General features: G+C 34.4%; 1 protein-coding gene and 1 long non-coding RNA gene across 6 annotated transcripts in view; one reads left to right on the top strand and one right to left on the bottom strand.

The window, feature by feature from the left end:
- Nucleotides 1-1077: 1077 nt before the first annotated feature.
- LOC136817944 (protein dispatched homolog 1-like) overlaps nucleotides 1078-25016 on the top strand; it is a 31294-nt gene continuing 7355 nt past the window's right edge. Inside the window, exons 1-3 of one of the 5 annotated variants that reach the window (XM_067074291.1) lie at nucleotides 1078-1197; nucleotides 23106-23217; nucleotides 24342-24477. In XM_067074291.1, the coding sequence (XP_066930392.1) occupies nucleotides 1137-1197; nucleotides 23106-23217; nucleotides 24342-24477 (309 nt within the window). In that variant the 5' untranslated portion in view covers nucleotides 1078-1136. Of the gene's footprint in view, nucleotides 1198-10044; nucleotides 10093-14597; nucleotides 14703-17467; nucleotides 17573-18067; nucleotides 18173-23105; nucleotides 23218-24341; nucleotides 24478-25016 lie in introns of those variants that run through there. The other 4 variants (XM_067074295.1, XM_067074292.1, XM_067074294.1 and 1 more) reach the window with 4 other exon arrangements.
- Nucleotides 19685-21344, bottom strand: LOC136817945 (uncharacterized). The gene is made up of 2 exons (XR_010848172.1): nucleotides 20059-21344; nucleotides 19685-19867 (listed from the first exon to the last, which is right to left on the bottom strand). It is a non-coding gene; the product is annotated as an uncharacterized lncRNA (long non-coding RNA).

The following is a 25016-nucleotide window of genomic DNA, read 5'->3' as shown; positions in this document are numbered from 1 at the left end:
TCTTTAAAACTTTTGTGCGCCGCTGGTCTTACTTTACTTTAAAGACGAATGGCTGAAAGAGGAAGCAAAAGGTCGAAAGTTTGCAAGAATAAGGGTATATAAAATTTAGGCACCGCAGGCAAAAAAATTTGGTGTAAGAAACGTCAAACAGCTTAAAAGATCTTCTAAAAAGAAAAAAAGTTAGACAGCATAAGACCACAAAAACCACAGTGGGCATCGACAAGTTTCGATCTTTTTGGCAATTTCTCATTTTGGGGGTGATCATCCTCTTTAACCCCTGGTGGACACAATGTTGATAGTAGTTTTGAAAAAATTTGAGAGAAAGAATGCAAGAGAAAAATAAAACAAAGCGCCGCAGGCGAAAAAAGAAAAAACATTGCACTTATTGAAAAACTTGTTGAAGGGCGCCAAATCGCCCAGTTAAACAGCAACAAAATTTTGGCGCCCCCCCCTTGAAAAGCTCTTTTGGCGCCCCTTTCAGATCTTTCTGGGTGGTGCACTGCACACCCTGCACCCCCTGGCAGGCCGCCACTGGTAAAATGACGTTGAATGTCTATAGTAATCACAAAGTATTGGTAGATGTTGCTGGAGCCTTGTAAATTCGAATACATACATCTCGTTGCGTTTTCGAGTTGATGGGTGAATTCTCTGCACTCTTAAAAAGGTTGCTCTCGGTAGATTTTGTCATTGTTAAAGTCTTTTGTCCGTAAGAACTCTGGAGTACCGTACGTTGGTCTAATGTCGACATCCCTCTTCTAATTTCATCTCCCTTCTTTAGAGATAGGAATGTATGAATCACTGATGGACTCCTTAAACTGATTTCTAAGCAAAGAAAATTAGTTTCAGCGATTCCAACCCTCCTATTATTCCTATCCCTTCAGGGTGAAGAAATTAGAAGAGGGATGTCGACATTAGACCAATTTACGGTAATGTTCTTAAATGCGGTAAAGTACTAAAAAATGTTTTCAGCTACACCTAAACATCTCTAAAAGCCCTAAAAGTTTGAGCGGGTGGTGATTTACGGCCAAAGTTTTCCCCGACTAAATGTTTTTTTTGTTTGCTTTCAGGTCAAATAACAGAGGTCCCCCGGTGTCATCATTTTAATCAGTCCGTGTTAAGTTGGAAAGTACATCATCATGGAGGTTGGTGTTAAAACACCGTTGAATTACCAACATGGTGCACAACATGATGAAGAAGGTGATCAAAACATTTCTTTTGTTGTTTTTTTGTGTGCAAAAAAAAATTAAAAACTGGACACCTTAAGCGCGCTTTGGGGCTTTCATACAATCAAAGCTTCGACGCTTTCAACGTTTTTTTTCATAAGAACATCCAAAGTTTTTGAAGCCTTCAAATGTTCTTAACGTTTTAAGTTTTAAGCCTAAAAAATGTTCTTACTATGTTTTTATTTTCACCATTTTTTGAGCAATGTTGTTCATTTTCCTAAGAAATAGGGTGTTTTAGAGTTCCCAAAGCCTTAAAATGTTCTTAACTTATTCGTAACAATTTGGCCATCGAAGCCTTATGTTCTTATATAGTTTGTTCTTATTAAAAAACGTGTAATGAAATGGTCGATTATTACTCTATTTTTACGTAACCAGTAGCGTGGTGGCGAAATACAAAGGGCGCAAAAAGACGCCTCAGAATTGGCAGTTTTCGCCCAAAAATAGAGAAAATACCTCAAAATTTTCGTTCTCGCTTCGCGTGCGTAATACTTACAAAGATATTAACTCTATTAGAATTGCATCCAGAAACTGCTCTTCCTTAGTCTGCTTGATGTGCGGTGTGGTCCAATTTTTCCAGTTAATTTTTGGGAAATTGAAATCACCAATCAAACATTTGTGAGAGTATTTCTTGTCTGCGGCAATAGTCTTCATGAACGAGTTATGCTTTGCATTGTTTTCTTCAGATGAATCTGTTTTCGTTCGGTTACGGCCTCAGGAAGTTTCGTCGAAGAGAAAACCAACATTAACACCCTACACAACGAATCTTAAAGAAATACCAAGAAAAAACACAAACATAAAAATCACCAGCAAAACCAATGAAAACGACAAAAACAGTACAGACAACGATGAATCCAACAACAAAGAAAAAGGTGACAGTGAAAGGTATGTAGATGGTCCCCCATTGCTTGACAAACAAACGGAAAAGTCTTATGAATTCGAAGAAAAGGCTCTGAGAAAAATCCGTATTAATAACGTCGCAAACGTCATCATAGGACATCTTAATATCAACTCGATAAGATACAAATTTGAAGGTCTCAAATTAGTTATCAAAGATAACGTAGACATTTTTTTGGTATCTGAAACTAAGATTGACGAATCATTCCCTGAAAATCATTTCATTATTGAAAACTACTCTTGCCATATCGCTTGGACAGGGACAAACAGGGAGGAGGTCTTCTACTCTACGTACGTCAGGGCATTCCTTCTAAACTCGTATTAAAAGACAAGAATTATGAAGCTATATTCATCGAGGTCAATCTGAAGAAGCAAAAATGGCTACTGGGTTGCTCTTATAATCCGCATGTAGACAATATAATTCACATTTAGAGCTTTTACAAAATAGCCTTGATTCTATAGGAGATCATGACCGACTTTTACTACTGGGGGATTTCAATTGTGAAATCGACAAACATAAAATGCCTGAGTTTCTTGCTAGCAGGGAGCTTTCTAGCTTGATAAAGGAACCTACGTGCTTCAAAAACGCAGAAAATCCGAAATGCATTGATCTGATGCTAACAAATTACCAAAGAAGTTTTCAGGGCTCTTCCTCTGTATCTAATAGCCTATCGGACTTTCACAACATCACAATAAGCGTCTTAAAAACCACTTTTGAAAAGTGTCCACCTAAAGCCATTAAATATAGATGCTACAAAAATCTTAACGAAGATCTTTTCAAAAATCATTTAACACAAGTACTAGAGTCGAATCGCAACTTTGAACATAAAATGAAAAGTGTAGTAAATCTTCTAAACGCTGAAGCACCGATAAAAACTAAAATACTAAGAGGTAATGATAAACCTTTCATGACAAAATCACTACGAAAGGCCATGATGCATTGATCTCGACTTAATAACATCAAACGAAAAGACCCCTCTAACATCAACAAATATAATTACAACCAACAGCGAAACCGATGCTTATATCTCCTGAGAAACACTAAAAGAAGGTTTTATGAATCTCTGGATGAAAAGCAAATCACTGACAATAAAAGATTTTGGAAAACTGTGCGCCCTTTTTTCTCTAATAAAGGACCAATAGTGAGAAAATAACCTTAGTCGAAAATGATGAACTGATTAAAGATGATAAAGAATTGGAAAATGTTTAATGAGTTCTTCATAAACATCACTGAAAAATTAGATCTCAATCAACCACCAACAGAACCAGTGCCTCTCAATGAACTTTCTGATAATATTCTTCAAAATGAAATAATGCTTTTTAGAAACCACCCTAGTATACTCAAAATAAAAGAAAAGGTATCAAACAATGAAAACTCCTTCAAGTTTAGAAACACCACCGAAGACGAAGTAGAGAAGATAATTAGTAACCTTAAGACAAATAAGTCTCAAGCGGAAAATGATATACCAGCGAAAATAATTAAAAAATACTCTCACTTATTTGCAAGCTGCTTCTCTATAAGCATAAATGACTCCTTCAGCTCAGGTATTTTTCCCAACATTTCCAAGTTCGCGACAGTCACCCCAGTCTACAAGAAAAATTCTAAAAACGATAAAAGTAACTATAGACCAATAAGTATACTGCCGGTAATATCCAAAATTTACGAAAGAGTATATCACAATCAAATATCAGAATACTTTGAGCACTACTTTGATGAACAACAATGTGGTTTCAGGAAAGGATATTCCACTCAAACCTCTCTTCTCCCAATGGAAGAGCTCTGGAAGCTAGCCAATGACAAAAAAGATGTTTTTGGGGCACTGCTCATCGACCTTTCTAAGGCCTTTGACTGCATGTGCCACAAATTACTTGTAGCAAAGATCAGTGCATACGGGTTCGATGACCTTTCCACTGGGTTAGTCAAGAGTTATCTAGAAAATAGGCAACAAAGGACAAAAGTAGGCAACGAACTGAGTAACTGGATCAAGATCAAGGATGGTGTTCCCCAGGGATCAATCCTTGGCCCTCTGTTTTTCAATATTTATATCTGTGACCTCTTTTTCATCATTGAGGATACTAAGGTTGCGAATTATGCGGACGATACGACACCCTATGTTAGTGCTCCTACCTGGATTGAAGTAAGTGGTAAACTAAGCTCTGTAGCAGAAAAAATCTTCACATGGCTTTCGATTAATCAAATGGTTGGTAATGCTGACAAATGTCAGCTAATAGTTAACATCATTGACGACTCGCTCTATCTAAATATTAGAGAAGAAACTGTTTTCAATACCAAAACGTCAAAGATTCTTGGAGTAACCTTCGATAATCTTTTGACGTTTGAATCGCATGTAGAAAATCTTTGCAAGAAAGCTAGTTTGAAAATAACCGCCTTAGCCAGAATGAGCACATATCTCACTTTAGAAAAAAAGAAACGCTTGATGAATGCTTTCATTAAATGCCACTTCAATTACTGTCCTCTCATATGGATGTTTCATAGCAGAGCTCTAGAGGATAAAATCAACAATCTTCATAAAAGATGCTCGAGAATCGTTTACTCAGACTACAACTCATCATTCGATGATCTGTTGAAACTTGACAACGGTTCCACCTTCCATCAACGAGCAATTCAATCCTTATCCACAGAGCTATTTAAATCAAAACTCAATGAATCAGAAAGTAAAATATTTCTCAAAAACCAATGTAAGATCAACACGAGAAAAAGGAATTCCTTTCGTAGTAGAGTAGTTGAAAGTGAAATGAATGGAAAATCGTCTTTAGCTTTCCTGGGACCTAAAATCTGGGCTACCCTTCCCGATGACTTTAAAAAACTTAAAAACCTAGATGAATTTAAAAAAGAAATCAAGCAATGGAGGCCCACTACTTGTCCTTGCCGAAACTGTCGCACTTTTATCCATGGCGTTGGTTTCATTGATTGAATTTAAATTAATTTGTAAATAATAGTTGATCTTGAGTATCAACCTTCTAGATAGATTTGTAATTAATAGTTGATATTGATTAGCCTCGAGCTAAGTACACATTGTACTACTTTGCATCAACTTTAAAGAAAAGAAACATAAACATAAACATAAACATAAACGAAAGAGACATGCAAAAGCTAACAAATCTCTGTCGGCAAGACGAACTTCGATCGCACAGGCCTCCTCAAACTGCACCGGTGAGATTTTAACAATCAGATGCTTGATAGTTATAATACCGCGTCCTATGTACGTATTTGCATTTGCATGGTTGACTAGTATGTACTCGCAGAATTTGTAAAATTGTGTGACATTTTTGGAAAGTCAAAAAATTGCTCTTTTTGGTAAATTTAGAATAAAATCATAAATAATCATTTTTAGGCTTTGAAATTTAACACCCAGGGTCGATGTCTTAGCACGGTATTGTCATAAATTTTTCGGAAGATTTTATGGGGTATTTTTGAGGTTACCATCATTTTTATAGGGTAACCTTTGAAACACCACATCTTTTAGTAAAAACTATTTTAACCTCTAAAAACTTGAGAGCATACTCTATACTGACATGGCAACACTTGGTCAAAAAAAGTGCGAAAAATATTGAAGATTTGGTGTTATTTTTGAGGTTACTTTTCGGTGGATTTTAGTAACCTCAAAAACCCATCAAAATTTGAATTTTAAAGATTCTGATTTCTTCTACTTCTAATAATCCGTCTTGAGATGTGATTTAGTTTATAATTTGATGTTATAGTCATGCAAAACAAATAATATTGATCTTTGATTAATAGCCTTATTAGCTTTAGCTTAACACAGGATTACAGTGAAAATGGTGCTTTTCTACAAGAGTAACCTTAAATATACAACCTTTTTGTTTATCAGTCATAATTTTCATGATGAATTTAGCTTCTATTACCTTTATCAAACCAATTGCCAACAAAATATCCACTTTTTTTGAAGCCAATTAGATGATAAAGGGGTTTATGAAAATGGTGAATTGGTAACCTCAATTTAGCCCCAAAAATACAGCTTATAAGAAATCCAAATTAGTTTTTGCTTAGAATGAGGCCTACTTGAGGCATATTTAAATTTTGAGCAATTTTGCTTCAGTAGGTATTGATTTATAAGCTTTAGAATGAGGTAACCTCATTTGGGTAACCTCACTTTAACCACATCATATTTCTAAGTATTACTCAGGATTGAAGTAACCTCTTAAATTTGTGTTTCTTCTAAAACAACGAGAAATTTCTATACTTGAGTTCTTCGAAGTTTTGATATGGTAACCTCAAAATTCCACCAGATATGGTATCAGATATGACAGGAGGTAGAAATGTCACAAAACCCCCCTTTATTTTTGACTGTGTTCTACTCGTGTATGCGTTTTAGCCCACCTACCTTTGTTTTGACTTCACAGATTGCAATGATATGCGGCGTCTCTTTCTGCGCGTGGATTTGTAGTTCGTTTATCTTCTCAGGTGTAAGTTGGTCTGCGTTGGCGTACATAATTTTTATGCGTCCTTTACAAGTTTGTTTTTCTCTTTGGAATTGTAGGACACCGGACGATTCAGTGGAATGTTGTCGGTTTTTTTCTTTTTTCGCTTTTGTTGTATTTCGTTGTTTTCGATTTTTTCTTATTTTTCTTCTTTTTTCGTTTTTTTTTCACCAGTTGCATTTACTGGTGTTGTTGAAGGTTGGTGGCCTTTACCTTCCTGATACCGAACCCGTTTTTTGAAGACCCACGGACTCTAAATATCACATCTGTTTTCCCTTTGTTCTTTTCGTTAAAGTCTTTTGCTTGTGCAACCAGGTCTTTATACTTTTTCCACTGATCTGGAGTCAGGTCTTCATATACACTCATCCCTTTGTACGTGTCGTTATCCTTGAGAGCGGCGAGGTTCCCAAAGATGATTTCTTTTTCTTTCTTTCTACCCAATGTGACCAGTATTGGACGAGTCTTTCCTGCAGATTTCGAACCAAGTCTAAGCAATTGTTTGATGCTCACTTTTTGCCCGGGGGTTTTGAATGAGCATCATTACATACTCTTCATCATACTTGGGTGCATCTTCATCTGGTTCTTCAGCCCCGTGGATTATGATGTTTTTTCCATCTTTTTACTTTTTCTCTTTGTTCTGCCTCTTCTTCTTCATGTTCTTCTTTAACGGTAGTCTTAATACATTCGTTGGATGAGACAGTCTCTCTATCGGCAGTCTCTCTATCGGCAGTTACTGCAGCTGCGTACGATTTCATACACTCCTCTTTGATGGTGGAAAGAATCTGTGTACGAAAATCCTCCAGTTTTTTTCTCCAGCTTATTTTCTACGTATTCCACGGTATGGAATGCTGGATCGTTAGACAGCTGTTTCTTTAAGTCTGACATTTCTTCTTTTTGAGACTCTACTATCTCCAGAAGGTAGTGTTCTGTGTTTTTCAACTTTTTGATTGTTTTCTCATTCTCTTTTATCGTCTCCTTTAGTTTAGCAAGCTCGGCAGCCGTTTTTATTGATTGTCTCGGTCCAGGATTGATAGCCATCGGATCTTTTGATACAACCACACAATTTGGGCAAATACATGTTTTTTCTTTTATAAGCATAACGTTTATAAGCATATGCAGGCTCAGTTTTTTATACCTAAACAATGGCTCTATTGTTTGAGAACAATAGTGTAAATGCCGTAGGCCAAACTCATGGACAGAGACATTTAGGTGAGTAGGTTTTCGACGCGTTCTTCTGATAAGTAACGGCTATAAAATAAACACAAATTCAATGTCAAGAAAAAGCTCATCGCAAATTAGATAACACAAGAAATGGTATAAATCTAAGCCTTGGTACAGAAAAAGGTAACAGAGAATATGTACAAGAAAATCAAAATTATATCACTTACTAAAAACACTGTCACCTCACACCATAACGTACATAAACACAGCTTACAATAAGTGATCCAACATTACACACAAACATTTATAACATACAGAACGGTAGACAAGACTCCCATGAGACTTACGAAACGTTAACAATACACAAAGGACAAAACATTCCTAATGATAATACATAATTATCATATAATTAATACATAAGGGACATCAAAATATGATTACAAACCAATTATACCTATACATAATTCAAATGCTATGATACAAAGGAAACATAAAACTAATATAACAAAAACTACTGTCTAACGGCAGTAACAAATAGGCTCTATTGTTTGAGAACAATAGAATGCTAAGCATAATGCGAGCCTGATGTAGGGGCCGACACTTGCTTATAAAAAAAAACATGTATAATTGCAGCCATTTCTTCTGCCATCTTTACATACCGATATCATATAAGGAGCGGTAACCTTGTACAGATGTAGTGAACGAGTCGGTTGCATTTGGAACAAGCCAGGTTCTCTTTGTTCTGATCGTCAGCACATGATGTTGGCGTGCAGAGTGGATTGGGAGTGTTCTTTTGATTTGTTGATGTCATTTTCTTGTTTTGATCGATATTGTGGTTGTTATATGGTCAGATTTGAGTGGTTTTGGAAGTGATTTTTCAATGATATAATACACGAAACGACTTCCGTCCGGGTCCTAACGACAATCCATTACGAAATTTCATATCAGACAAATGATATAAAAGGACCCAAAAATATGACGGAAGGGGACGGAAAAAGAAGAAAAGAAGAAGATCGGAGAAAAAGGAGAAAGGTCGTGAAGTAGAACGCAACAAGATCTTGCAACTACAGTTCACATCGAATGACTTATGTTTGAAAGGAATTACGCTATCATATATACCACGTATCTAGAAGATAGAGACTAATATACTAAGTAGGTTTTATTTGATTTTATAATCGTCATTTTTGTAAAAATTTCTAATGCGAAATACCTTTTATTTTATATCTCGAAGTGGAGATCAATCTTGTCAGTTTCTCGTGTCTTGGTCTGTCTATATCTTCATATATAGATTGTGCGAAAGCTACCTGTTTGAACTCGGATTGCGTGACACTTTAGGAAGAATTAGGGTCTGACAATTCAACCTTTTCATACACAGATAAAATACCCGTGTCACAGAATTATAAGAGTAAAAAAACGCTGAACTTCCATCAATCAGCCTTCAAGATGTGTGTTTTTTTATAAGAACAAACTATATAAGAACATAAAAGGCTTCGACGGCCAAAATGTTAAGAACAAACAAGTTAAGAACATTTTAAGGCTTTATAGACTCAAAAACACTCGATTTCTTAAGAAAATGGGTAAAAATGGTCAAAAATTGGTGAAAATAAGAACATGTTAAGAACATTTTTAGGCTCAAAACCCAAAAAGTTAAGAACACTCAAAGGCTTCAAAACCTTGGATGTTCTTATAAAGTGAAAACGTGTATGCGTTCTTTAACTGCTAGTTCAAAATATAGTTTTGAAAAATAAAGCAGGCTTCGAATACACGCCTTTTTTATATGGTGTAAATCTATTTCATCTTGGATAATCTTAACTGTTTTGGGAATATCATCCTAAAATATTCTTACAGCATTCTTAGGTTAGGATCCTAATTCAGACTAGATTTAATATTTAGTACATACGTCTCAAGCCTAAAATGGCATTTTCGTGAAAAAAGTGAGACTTACTTGGGGGTAATTGACAATTTATAATTGAAAATGCTCTAAAAATGGCATTCTTAGCTTAAGTAGCAAAATTCCATGATGGTGATATTCTTAGCATTATTCTTAATTTTTTGGCCATTTTCATGGACATTCTTATAAAGTGTATTCTTATAAAAAAAGCGTGTACAGTCATGATCGTCGACGTCATTCTTTCATTAAATTACAATCAGTAATTAATTTTAAAATCTTTAATAGCCAATAATATTAACGATGTCTCTAAGGGGAGAATTAATTATCCGTGAATAATCGTTTCTTGTAAAAGAGAAATCGAGAAATCTCATAGTTTAAGTGCACTTGAAACACTCTGAAACACTTTAGACTTGAGTGGAGTCATTTGGAAATCTTTAATTTGTTACTGTGGTTTCCTTAATGGTACTGTACAAACTTTAGATTGATTTTTTGATTTTTCTACAGAAGTTTCTTAGGATACAGGTGATTTTAAGTTAGTTTTAAGTCTCTCTTTTGATCTTCTTGATTCTTTGAGTGTCTTATTATTATTTAGGTAGTTTTCTGGAGTGAATCATTCTGTGATTGCAATAGCCCGGGGTCCACTTAAAGCTTTTTGATAGACTGGATGGCGCGATTAAGTGGCCCGGTAGTATATGGTAATATGCTTTTGCTTAGGCGCCGCCAGATTTTAGTTGTTTTTGGAAGATAAAAACAGTATGAAGCAATGTTTTTATTTGAGAATAAGGGATTGCAAATCTGTTATTGATGTTTGTTTCTCTTTTTTGATTATATCTTTCAACTCCAAGTAGTCTTTTTGTTACTTGGATTTTAAACATTCTTTTTCAAAATGGCGACCTCGCCAAATGCTCCTAGTCTACTTCACTGGACTCAGCGTCATCAAAAATCATCAAAAAGCAAAGTTCAGCCAGAAGTTGACTCTAGTCTATGATTGCAATGACTTTTTGAGTACACGTTTTTTTATAAGGAACACGTTTATAAGGAACTCGAGGCTGAAAGTGGTCCAAAAAAAAAGGAATTGTTAAGGAACTGCTGCTGAGAATAAGAAAACAAGTTTTAAGGAACAGTAAGAGATGGTTATCCAAACTTAGCAGCTACACGTTTTTTTTTATAAGAACAAACTATATAAGAACACAAGGCTTCGAGGCCCAAAAATTTAAGAACATTCTAAGAACATTCTAAGGCTTTGGAGACTTAAAAACATGCATTTTCTTAAGAAATTACATCAAAATGCTCAAAAAATGCTGAAAATAAGAACATTTTAAGAACATTTTTAGGTTTCAAATCCAAAAAACTAAGAACATCCGAAGGCTTCGAAAATTTTTGACGTTCTTATAAAAAAAATACCTGTATGTAAATAAGGAACTCGATAAGGAACTTTGAGGCTGAAATTCTCTGTAAAAATAAGGAACTCCAGGCTCAGAGCAAAGTTAAGGTTCCTTATAAAAGAAAAACGTGTAGTATATTTTTCGAAATACAGTAAGCTTGCATATCTTAGTTACGATGTTTAGTGAAAACCACACGAGGAACGTGTCTTGTAAAGAAATTTTAGGCCTCAGTGGAGATCTTAAGACAATTAATTAAAACTTGAAAACTAAAAAGACCAATTGCTAGCGTGCAGCAGCCAGCTAATCAACCAACCAAATTTTGTCACTTAATTCCCGCCTCAATTATTGCCCCCGCAAGGAGCGCAGCGACTGAGGAGGCACTCATAGCTTCACGCAATATATTGGACTGGAATCTCGATTTTTTGCGAATTGTTTTTGTTTTTGTGTTTGCGTCGTAATCGGCTTTCCGGCCAATTAAGTGTTCCGCAAAAATATGGCGGTAAATTATACAGCGGTAAATGTTATACATATTTTCATATTACGTTATATGCTATTACCATTATTGCGTATTACATTTTATTAGTTTCGATTTAGCATTGAAAAGCTGAAGCGAGTGTTATAAATGCAAATATAGAAAAAGTATAGTGATTACACCATAACACGAATTACAATATTACTTGTGCAAATCAAAACAAACAAAATGGCAGACTGGTTATGATGATGAGCTGATTCATTGACTGGAAAAAGTGTTTTGTATGTCAAATTTTGTTTCTTGTCTTTCAAACTGAATACTAAATACTGTAATTTAGTCAGAAGTTCATTTCAGCAATGATTTCAATGCTTTTTCTGGAATCTTTAAAGAAGTTTGCCCAAGTTTTCAAATGTACATTTGATATTTTTGTTCAAACTGTAATTTATCTTTATGTCTGTTATTAGATATATTAATAACTAGCTTTATTGTTTATAGAGCTTCTTGAGCTTTAAAGACCATCATATGGTCGTAACTCGAGAAAGTTGGTAAAACAAGATACCGGCAAAGTACAAAAAAAGTTGAATGTGCACATGAGTAAAGTTGAATCCAAAAGTGGTTGAATGTGTTTGAATGTCAATCAATATTTTTTTTTTGGTCTTCAAAATAGATTTACCTCACTTAGAGTGTTTTCACTGTTTGTGTGGTAAATCTATTTCAAAAGCCTGAAAAAAGTTTGTTTACATTCGTCTAACTTTGCATGCGCACGTTCCACTTTTTCATGCAGTTGTGATAGGGGCCGTCCATATAGTCCATATAGTACGTACGCAAAGATTTTCCAAAAATTTGATACCCCTCCCCCCTTGTACGCAGAGAACAATAGAAATGATGTCATTTAAACAATAGATGTACGCTTTTGCTAAACCCCCTCTCCCCCTTCATTGCGTACGTACTGTATGTGTATGGATGGCCCCATAGCCTAAATAACTTACGCTCTAGGGGTTTGTTGAAATAGCTCCAATTCTAGCTTTCCAAGTTAAGGCATTTAATGGTGGTTAGAGTAGGCACACAAACAGTCATACAGGAACACCATAAAGTGAGAGTATATAGCTAAAAACTCAAAAAGTCTAGTTTCCTGAAGGCCCGTCTCTTCATTGTCTGCGCTGCAATCATATCTTAATGGCTTCAATCCTTTCAGCTTGGAGAAAAGATTGCATCATGAAAAAGTACTATGCACTTGAAAAAAAATTAGGCACATTTCAACTTTTCGACTGTACGCCTGAATGGACCACAATGACATTCCTTTATTTTTCTTTTGACTGCAATCACAGCGTACGCAAGTGGAACCCGGGCCTTAACTAGGATTGGTCTATTTCAGATGGCGCAGAACTTTTTGATAAATTTTATACGCAGTATCATCTTATCATCTTACTATTGTTTATTAGGCAAAGTAGCAATAGAGAGTTGTTGAAATATATAGCAGCCAATGAAAAATAAACAAGCTATTTCTGATTGGTTACTTTGTTGATTTATTCACCGCACCGCTACATATTTTGCCTACAATCTAAGATGTCTGCAGCATTATCGGAAAAGGTCTATTTAGTGAATGATCATGACATATTTTTGTAAGAAAAAACAAACAAACAAGGAGATGTGAAAGTCAGTAAGATAATGATACCATGATTTTCGAAATATGTTTTTGAGAAGCTTTTCCAGCTTTTCCTTGAATTTTATTAAATTGTCAAGCTGCATGAATTCTTCAAGGATTTTGTTAATGGAATATGATTTTTTTTCAATCAATCAATAAATAATTAAATCAATCAATTATTCCTGATTATTCTTTATGCTTTAATTTTTAAAGCATTAAAAGCTTTATAACTGCATGACATGACCTTTCTGTGGGGCATTTAGTGAAAGCTATGACTAGTTAAGGCCTTGATTATACCGTAAAGTAAGAATAATTCTGCACATGTAAATGGGTCGGTGTTTGAGGCCCGGAAAAATTTCTGGGAAATAGCCTATCCGGCGATGCATGGATCTAGTTTGGTGTCTTCTCCCCCGTAGATCTTTTTCTTTGGAAGTCTTTCTTCTAATTAATTTTCAAGGTTGGGTCAAGTTTTTTCATCTATAGCCCAAATTTTAGGTAATTTCTCATTGTTTTTGAAAATGTCATTTTCATTAAAAAGTGAAGTTTTGCGGCGCATTTTTTCTTTTGCTTGCAAAACAAGTAAACGATATAGCACTTTCGCAGCATTAATCTTTGATACACACTTTGTTGGGACGCTAGTGTGACTAACTGCCTAGTACTTTCGACTGTTGGTAGTTTTTAATTTATGTCGGACCAGCCGTTGAAATAAAATTTCGATTTGCATTTTCTTATTTGAAAAAATTGCCGCAAAAATAAAATATTTTAGACTAAAAAAACATTTCAGTTCTTCTTAACTGTTACTACTGATGGTGTCAATATCATTAATTCTAAATGAAGAACTTTCATCGTAAATAATTTATCTTTTCTATATATTTAAGTTTGTCTCAACATATTTTCAGTTGGCCGAGTTATATTGTCGCTTGTCGAATAGAAAGAAACCGCGAGAAAAAAAGTAATACGTTAGAAAGCTAATATATATGCAAGATAGTTTGTTATTACTTACAAAGAAAATGATCGGTCATTTTTTTGGCTTTGGATTTCTTGACTTTTTTGTATTGCGTATCAGATTTTTTTAATCTTAGTTTTCCCCTCTTGCTTTGTATTTTTTACATGGATATGCGAGAAAAACTTGGAAAAAAAAAATTTTTTTAATGAATCATTTTCCCATTTAAATGTTATGTGTGATGAAGGATATATATTTTTGGGATTTCTTTCTGAAGTTTGAAAGTTACATACGAGTGTTTGTGTTTGTTAGTAAGTAAGGTTTTTGAGAAGAACTTTTCTAATTCTTGTTCCATGTGTTGTATTTGTTCCGTATCCCCTCGTCTTGTTTAAAGCGGAAAAATTGAAAAAAATCGTTTCTGAGAAATTGATCAAAATTTTGTTGTTTTATAATTTTGTTTTGAATACTCTTTCGAAAGTTAAATACAATATATAAACTGGTTCATCTTGATTCATCCAAAATTTCTGATTAGAATAATGCCTTAGTTTATATCCGATGATGTCAAACCAAATGTTTCTTGTTGTTTTAATATGGTCGTGGTAGAGAAGACTATGAACACTGTTGCAGGTAAAATAGCTTCACTCACTTTCATAGGCTTCGAAGCACAGACCTAACTAAAGTTAATGTGATGGGCCGACCGAAATGGGGTAACTTGGTGAGGCAAATTTCCAAAATTGGTATTCCGGCGCCCCTCTTCCTTTTTTCTGATTAAAAAAGCAAAGGTGCATCATTGTGGAGACTTTAGCAATCGGAGGCGCCTTGTTTAGTCTCCCCTCCCCCCGAAAAAATCGTCCGCTGGGGGAATCTGCCTCCCCCACTGCTACGATGCTACTGGCTGCCGATAAGACTCCTTAGACAAATGTATAAAAAGACGTCTCAGAGTTCTAAAAAATGCCAAGAAAGTTTTGATAACGTAAGCGCTCAGCCTGATATTGTTAATTTTTGAATGAATGAGGGAAAAAAAATCACACCTTCCAAAAAGAGGATTAAACTAGATATCATTAAGAGAATTCATGACTCTCATTATGTACATCTGAATATTGTGACCAGTTGTAAACGCTAAACGCCATAATATGATGTTCCTTTAAAAAGCCCGTTTAGAAAAAGGAACTTTTTCACAGAAACTGAAACTGATAATTATTTTCAACTTCTAATTCATTTTATGTTTATTTTCTTATAAGAGCAAACTAAATAAGAACATAAGGCTTTGCGGACTCAAAACACTGAATTTCATAGGAAAATGAACAAAAATACTCAAAAGATGGTGAAAATAAGAACATGTTAAGAACATTTTTAGGCTTCAATATAAAAAAGTTAAGAACATCCGAAAGCTTCAAAAATTTTGGATGTTCTTATAAAAAAACGTGTACATGCTCTAAAGGGATATGGCGAATGTGAAGATCTGACCTGGTTGTTCAGCCGAAACAATCATAAACACGTTTGTTTTTAAGCATATACGCTCTACTTTTTATTCTATCCTTTTTTCTAAAAGCTTCTGCTGGGTTGCTATAGGAACAAGAGTTTTAACAACTTTTTAATGTTTGTTTTGATTCTTATCTACCATCTTTCTCTTTCATGTTATATAGATATACAGTTTCTCCTCCTTTCTTGTTTTATGATGTTATATGTTTGTGTGTTATAACCTTGTAATACGAGAGTGTTTCTTATTATATTATCTTAGGATCACATTTTAGTAGATGCAATAAAACTCTAACAATAGATGACGTTTCCATTGTAGATTCATCTATGCGTTCCGTAGAGGCTGAGTTAATGACCCTAGAGGCTATCAAGATAAAAGAAATTAAACCGTCGTTAAACACTAAAAACGAATACAAGAGCAAGGCGCTTGTGATTGATTTGACGTGAAATAGAATTTTTTTTCAGTTATGCTTTGTAATTGTAAGGGTAAGATGTATGTTTGATATGATGTGTTTGTTACAACAAATATTATATAGATTTCTATATATTTTTACATATTTTGTTTTTCTTCTTTCTTAGACTTGAAAATGAAACACAGTTTTCGAAATATATTGTCAAATCAAATTAAATTGTTGGCTACATATTTATATAATGTTTCTTATTACACGTTGTTTTTTTAATAAGGAACACGTTTATAAGGAACTCGAGGCTGAAAATGGTCCAAAAAAAAAGGAATTGTTAAGGAACTGCTCAGGCTGAGAAAAAGAAAACAAGTTTTAAGGAGTCCAATTTTTGCAAATCCGAACTTAGCAGCTATGTAAATCCAAAATCCAAAAGATCGAAATTGTTATTTACAGGTTATGCATTAAAAATGCCTTCTTAGGTTCAGTTGCTAAATTCCATGATGGTGATATTCTTACCATATTCTTAAATTTTTTGGCCATTTTCATCATGGACATTCTTATAAAGTGTATTCTTATAAAAAAGCGTGTAATACCCTGTAGCGTAATCTGAGAGCATTCTTATTTTTTTTGGCGTTTAGTAATTACAGCTACTGTTGTGTTATGCCTATAATTGGGATATTCCAGAAAAAATTTGTACCCCCTATGTTGAGGAGATTTTTTTTTAAAGGTGACCCCTGGATTTTTTTTCAATTCTTCAGGACCCCCTTCGATTTTTTCCCCATTTCTTTGGACCACCCTGGATTTTCGACCTCGTTATACTGACCTGATTTTATCATTCAAAAAACCAGACCACTCTGGATTTTTTTATTTTCCAGACCACCCACACCCAACATAGGGGGTACAGACTATTTCTGGAATAGCCCATTGCCTTGTGATGTAAGAGTATGTCTTATCATTTGCTAAGTTACACGCTTTTTATTAGAACGTACAAAATTATGTATGCAAAGTATGCAAGTCTTAAAATGTTCTTAACTTGTTCTTAGTATTTTGCCGTATTCTTATAATGGGCGACAGTTTTTTTTTCTAACTTTTTTTGTCTGAATAAAAGATAACGTCATAAAAAAGTTTGGCGCGAACAAAAAAAAGTTGAAGGAAGTTCCACTTTTTTCATCCGTTACGTCAATATCGACCAATGGAATTACTTCATTTTCCAACCGACAATGAATTTACAAAAACGCCAAAAAGATTTCGCTCATGTCGCGCGAAAGTGGAGACCGGCCTTTAGTTTTACGACTGTGTTATAAAACATTTGTTATTACTGTGTATTATGAAATTATTTTTATATTACTTTAATATACTCTGGGAAGGAGACCACTTACGTACGTTATGTTATCTTGTGGTATAACGTTTACATATTTAAGGAGAAATCGAAAGTGAACGATATATCTTATTAATCTTTTTCTCTTGACTTACAAAAATCTTATCAATGAATTTTGAGGCTTTTAAACATTATAAGCTGATTGTGTCTTTATTTCATCATTTATTTTCTCGTGGTATGTACAACACATCAAAAGTATAAAACAATGTTATAATTCGTATGAGAAACTTTTAAAGGTACCATGTTTTATAATGTTTGAAAAATATAATGCAGATGGTAGTTTAGTATAGTAAGCGAGTGATAAATTTTCGCACTTTTGATGTTTTTTGATAAATCAAGGTTCCCCTTTTTCTCCATGACTGTCTCAGTTTCAAATGTACGCTAGAGTGTGAATATTGATATTAAAACTTGAAACTTTTCAGTTTATGTTTTAGTGTGATTTGGAAAGTTTGTTTTGTGGCTAAAGAGGTTGGAAAAGATGGGCAGTAAAGACTCGCCCAGTAAAGACTCGCCCAGTAGTCGGACTTTTCCCAGATCAGGAGCTAGATATTTTGTTACATGTTTTTTGTAATATAAAATTTTTAGCATCCCAAATTTTTAAAGCCTTAGGATGTTGTTAACTTTTTTAGTTTTTGTATGCTTCAAATGGATCAATACTCTCTTGGAAAACTTTTAGCGTCGGCCATTTATTTGTTTGAAAAAAAAGATACTCCTGCATTGAACTGACGTCGAAAAAGAAACGTTACAAAAAATTTCATATGAAGATTTTTTTCTTTGGTGGGAAAGTGCTTGTTTATAAAAAGTCATGATGGAAAACAGGGTGGCCGACACTAAAGGTACCCTCTTTGTCTTTATTTTATTAAAGCCCAGTTTATAAAAACATGTAAGCTGAAATTTGAGGAAAAATATGAACATCGTAAGAACATAGCTAGCCTTAGAACAGTAGTAAAGATTTGCCAAATTTGTACAAAATTATCTGAAACTTTTGTATCTTTTTGTACTTCCCTTCATTTAGCATACACAGTAGCGTATCGATATTTTGAATACAAATTTGTTCGAATTTAAGAGAGTTTCAGTCATGAAGACTTAAGTTTGGGTGATTGAGATCCATTATTCACTGACATCAAAATTTTTAGATGAAAGAATAGACCTTTGCCTAAATGTCTTAACCCTATTCAACCTAGGGGCGGTTCAGAACTAGAGGGGGGGGGCTTTTCCTGTACCACCCCTTAACTTTTGATCTATTGGGTCTTTTTGGATGAAATTTGGCACACAAGATCCTTGTCACATAAGGTAACTTTTGACAAAATATTTTTTTGTATTCTAACAAAGGCTTTAGAAAAAAGTTGCGTGAGTTCAAAATGCGTAATTTATCCTAAATATTCAAAATTACGGTTTAAACGATATATTTGACATTAAAAATAAATTTGTCTTAGAAAAGTGTCAATTTTTGTGACATCTTACTGTCAGAAATGTCATCATGCTCAAGGTGTGAAAATTTTTAGGTGTCAATTTTTTTTTTTGAAGCAATTTACAGAAATTTCATGGCAAAAAGCTCTATTATTTCAGGATCTTTTTACAAATAATTTGACCTCCGAACAGAAACAGCCCCCCCCTAGGCCGAATAGGGTTAATTTGAAATAGTTTTTTGTTGTTTTTGGCCATTCTCAAATTATTATTTTTCGGTAAAGAAAAAACATATTCCAATTTTTCCCTTTCTCAGCTTTTGAATGTGGTTTTCTTCATTCAGCCTTTTTATTTAACCTTCTTTCAATCTCTCAATCAATCTTTAGCGGTGGGTCTTTTGCTAGGAAAATAATCTGCAAAGGAAGCGTTTTCTGTAAATATAGAAAGCTTTGAATGTTCCAAGAAGCTTCTTTAACTTGTAGCCAAAGGTGTACAGAAAAGAACTTTTTTGTTAGAACACTGGTGAAAATAATTTTCTTCTATCAAGTAAAAAAAACCTCAGAGAAGAATATATTTCTCTTCCGCGGAGCAAGAAAAATATTATTGATCAAGAAAACAAGAAAAACAATCTTAAGAAAAAACTCTTAAATCATAAGAAAAATAAACTCAAATTAAGAATCATTTTCTTAACTGGTGAAAATAATTTTCTTCTAAGAAGAATTGTATACTTATCTCAAGAGAATTTTTCTCTTCTGCCCAGCAAGAATATAAGAAGGCTTTTCTTCAAGCGAGTAATTTTTTCTTGAATATTTAGTGCATTTTTCTTTTCGAAATTTTCTTCGGTAAAAAATTCTTTTCTACAATGCTTATTTGTCTTATTGTTGTCGAAACAACGGTAGCTGCTCATTTTAGTTCCAGGTCAATTCAATTAATATTATGAATTTCTGTTGTATTCTGTATTTGTATCTTTCACTTTAATTTTAATGTAACTGACTGAAATACTACATGATTTTAGTATAAATTGATTTAATATTTGGCAGCTCTACTCCACGTCATCAACAGTAATTGTTAAAATCGGTCAATTGATAGTTACAAAAAGCTTTCATCTCTTTAGCCTCGTCAATCTGAAAAACAATCAAAATGAGCATATTAAAATTTACTTGTTTTGGAACCTGGATTGACCTATGAGTAGAAACGAGAGCCACTAAAGCTAATACGATAGATATAAGCAGGAATTCTATAAACAAAGTAAAATTAATCAGATAAAAATACACCAAAGATTCGAAAGTGCATGGCAAAAGTAGTTTTTACCTACTTTGAATGTGGGTAACTTGTGGTAGCTTGGATGCTTTTTTGGCGTTATCTGTTCTATGATCGTCACGTTGTTTTCTGTCAGCTGCGTCCAGTTACCATCGGTTGTCCTGAAAAAAGGAAAAGAGAGAACGACAAAGAAACTTCGATTTTTGTAACCCTGATCTTAATTGAAGCAAGGACAAAAAATATACAAATATGTCTTACGTATTTTACAAACAACAAACAAATCTGACGAAACATGATGTTTTAAGTCATTCGAGTAAAAGGATAACCCGCCAGAAGGCTGACAAGCACAACAAAATTAGCTCCCGCCATAAGGCTAGCAAGCACTGAATTACGTTTACTCAAATAGAAAAAAAATTGATGATTATTTTATTTGTATAAGTTTTAGGTCATTCGAGTAAAAGGTTAACCCGCCAGAAGGCTGACAAGCACAACAAAATTAGCACCCGCCATAAGGCTAGCAAGCACTGAATTACATTTACTCAAATGGAAAAAATTGGATGATTTTATTTGTATAAGTTTTAGGTCATCCGAGTAAAAGGTTAACCCACCAGAAGGCTGACAAGCACAACAAAATTAGCACCCGCCATAAGGCTAGCAAGCACTGAATTACATTTACTCAAATGGAAATAATTGGATGATTGTATTTGTATAAGTTTTAGGTCATTCGAGTAAAAGGTTAACCCGCCAGAAGGCTGACAAGCGCACCAAAATTAGCACCCGCCATAAGGCTAGCAAGCACTGAATTACATTTACTCAAATGGAAAAAATTGGATGATTTTATTTGTATAAGTTTTAGGTCATCCGAGTAAAAGGTTAACCCGCTAGAAGGCTGACAAGCACAACAAAATTAGCACCCGCCATAAGGCTAGCAAGCACTGAATTACATTTACTCAAATGGAAAAAATTGGATGATTTTATTTGTATAAGTTTTAGGTCATCCGAGTAAAAGGTTAACCCGCCAGAAGGCTGACAAGCACAACAAAATTAGCACCCGCCATAAGGCTAGCAAGCACTGAATTAGATTTACTCAAATGGATAAAATTTCACGATCTTAATGGTAAAGGTTTTAGAGATTTTGGGGCATTGGAATGAAAGGTTAATCAATGAGACACAAGCACAACAAAATAAGCACCCGCCAGTAGGTTGGCAAACAATCAATAACACTTATTAAACAAGAATAAAATAATAAACTGCTTAACTAGAATTACCTCTAGGGCTCTAGGGGAACAGATTTAAGATTTGGTATAATATGTATACAAATTTTGAAATCATAAAGGAAAACCAAAAAAAAATATTCTTACCATTTTCAAAAGTCTTCCAATCACACCACATATAAATTTTTAAGAGAGAGATATTACGCTCGTATTACACTTTTTGTAAATTCACATTTGCTGGAGCCATGCTTGGCTAATTCAATTCAGATAAATAGAGCTTTTGTTCAAAAGCCACAATAGAAATAAAAAAATGTTTTAATTCCATTGTGAAGGCCTCAGGAATATTCTGAAGAAAAAATTACTTTCGATAACTTTTCAGAAGAACTTTTTTCTTGAGAAAAATTCCAAGAAAAAATTTCTTTAGAGAACTCAAGTTTTCTTCTCATAAAGAAATCTTTTCTTTGAGTTTTGATCTGAAAAATTTCAATAATATGCTAAGATTAATTAACTCGTACAAAGTTTTTCCCATAGATCAATAAGAATGTTTTTCTTTAGGAGAGAAATGGTATCTCAAACAAGAAAACCTTTCTCCACTAAGAAAAGTATTTTCACCAGTGAAGTGGTTGACTTATCAATATTGTAATTTTGATTCTGGGCAGGGGCTCCGACCAAAATAAGTACGAAAACCTGCCACCTGAAAAGGTGCCTTATTTTCAACCCCTGGAATAGGTGCAGCCAAGGTTCTAAGCTAATAATATAATTTTGACTTTAAAAATATGTATTTAGCTTAGTTGCAAACAAACTCGGTAAAAACATGCTCGCCTTTGCTGAAGACTTTTCGTATTCCCTATAGGCAATAAAAATATTTTTTTATCAAAGGCAAAAATAATAACATTTACGTTACTAGAATCTGATTGGATGCAATCAAACGATTGCATCCAATCAGATTCTAGCAACGAGAGTTGTTTGCAATCATACGTTTGTATAAGTGTAGTGAAAACTTTTTGAACGGAGGTTAGACAAAACGTCTGACACTCTGGCGGCACTCTGGCTAGGTAGAATAAGCGAGACATGAAAAGTTTCTAAAATCTCATAAGTCAGATTCTTTATATCGATAAGGTTTGAAAGATATAAAGATAACACCTATGGTAGTATTTGATATGGTCAACTTATGCAAATCTCATTGATTAGTGCTTCTTCATACAACACAAAACCTTTTGTAAAACCGCCGTGGTTCTGCAAAGCTACCTTATCAGGGAAAAATTCGTCGGGGAAGAGTGACGAAGTTTTGGCCAAGTGACGAATATTTTTCCCCGACGAAAACTTTCCCTGGCCTTAATGCGTTTACCAACTACCAGCAAGTGACGAATATTTTTCCCCGACGAAAACTTTCCCCGGTTTTAATGCGTTTACCTACTACCAGCAAGTGACGAATATTTTTCCCCGACGAAAACTTTCCTCGACGAAAACTTTCCCCGGCCTTAATGCGTTTACCAACTACCAGCAAGTGACGAATATTTTTCCCCGACGACGTTTTCACCGATTAGGTACATTTCTGATATGACATATGAGTCTGACGTCCATGAATTATGAACATCATGTAAAGTGTTTCTATGTTTTTGATAGGTTGGCGAATGAAACATTAACTCCAGTGAATTCTACTAGGCCGGCGAATTCTTAGGAAGGCCAGTGTATTGATTAGCGTGAATATGTACTTGAAACGGCAAACCGAATATTTAAACCGGACAATTGTAATTTTTCTCGTGCCTTGGACCGATGAAATTCGTCGTTCATTGGACCTAAATAAAACCCCTTGGTTAGCTTTAGTAAGTGATGTTGAAATGCAAATTTGATCTATTTAATATATTTTCATTATCTTATAATTTAGATTCTTCATTAATGATGGCAGACAAAACTCAAGCACCACACACGGAAGAAGATACGCATGCGAAAATACGGCGTAAAGAAGAATACGACACGGTGGCACGTATATTAAGACCGTGAGTCTAGATGATTTTTTTAATTACGTACTACGACGGTACAATGGAGCTTCTTTAACTTGAACCTCTATGATTCAAATGTCTCCGTAAATCGAACTAGCTATATGGTCCCTTCAGCTAACAATATCTTATATATCAGTCTCAATAACTCCAAATTTCCATAACTCGAACAAATTTCGATCCCCCGCGCGTTTTCCAGTTACAGTGACTAATACTGACCGCTGTTAAAATCTTTTTACGTTTTACCTTTATCGTATTTTCTCCGATGAGCACGACAGCGTTGCCTTGTAGTTTTTAAGATTTTGTGTGCGGCGCTTCTAAGGGGTTACGCTCTTTTCAAAATTGAAATTATTCGTCTTAAAGACATAAGGGTGCAAAGATAGCAAATTTTACTACCATATTGGTTTATATTACTCTTTATACTTAAAGTAATGCCAGAGAAATACTTTGGTTCGATGGCTTTGAAATTCCTTAATAGCAGAAAGTTTCTCTTATATGTATTATAGAAATCTTAACGACTTTCCTCTAGGGTGCTACGAGCATTAGAAAGTTTGTTTTGGTAAATCGTAACGGTCTCCAAAAGCTTCCAATTCTAGATTCTACCCTTCACACCTTATGTCCTGTGTCTTGTTGCTCAGTAATCTGTTTCTTTTAATAAGCTACAAAATGTTGCTAATGCATTTTGGTTAACACTTATTAATTAGCAAGACGGTCATAACAAGTTTGTTTTCGTATATGGTTTTTTTCATAAGAATCTACTCTATACGAATATTCATGATGAAATTGGCTACAAAATTTAGAATATGGTTAGAATAACACCATCATGGAATTTGGCGACTGAACATAACAAATGTCATTTTTAGTGCAGTTTTGGAGCATTTATTGGGTGATTATCCACACCTTTTGCTAAAAACATTCACAAAAACACCATATTTTTGCTTAGTGTACCTTGTTAAATTTAGGTTTGGTTTGGATTCTAACTAATGAATATCTTTAAGAATATTTCAGGATGATTTTTACCAAAATGTTATGAATATTCATAATGAAATACGTCATTCTTATAATTTGATTGCATCAATTGATGTTGAAAGAACATGTCACGAATCTATCTATTCAAATTCTAGGTATTGCAGATTCTTGGTGCGATGGCCCGTACTTGTGATCGGACCAGTATTGTTTGTCTTTGCATGGTCAATTATCCTTTCCGTCATACCAGCTCTCGGTTCCAAAGATTTCCCAGACTTCTCCGAACCAACCAAGGTACATACTAAGATTCTAAGATTGTCTGTAAAAAGACACGATATCTATGAAAATTTCAAAACTCATTCTAGTTATACATGAGATACACTCTGGTACAGAGTGCAATCATGGACAGAAATGTTTGTCTACCCCTCCCCCAAATCAATGTTGATGGGGGAGTCTCATCTCTAACATTGATTCGGGGGGAGAGTGGCGACTTGCCGATGGAAAAAGATGGACTGGTGGACACCAGTTTTGACCACGATTGTAGCACTAAAAGATAATTAGTTAAACAAACCGTCCCAGTCTTTTTTCACACCTATAGACAAAAGAAAAATATGTAAAAAAAAGGATTTAGGGTGGTAAATTAAATAATAAAGTGGCACGCGCCTGACCGCGCAACTACGGTTTTATTAAAAGGTATATCGAATCGTATTCATATAATTCGAACTTTTCTGTAATTCGAACAAAAACATTGGTCCACTTAGCTCGAAATCCGTACATCAAACACTAGTCATCATTCGAATATTTCTCTAGGTAGTTCGAATGAAATTCTGTTT

This window comes from Clytia hemisphaerica, unplaced genomic scaffold (genome assembly GCF_902728285.1).
Source record: "Clytia hemisphaerica strain Z4C2 unplaced genomic scaffold, Clytia hemisphaerica genome assembly, whole genome shotgun sequence".
NCBI lineage: Eukaryota > Metazoa > Cnidaria > Hydrozoa > Leptothecata > Clytiidae > Clytia > Clytia hemisphaerica.
Note: the sequence above shows the minus strand (reverse complement) of the source record. Positions and strands in the feature narration are given on the sequence as shown.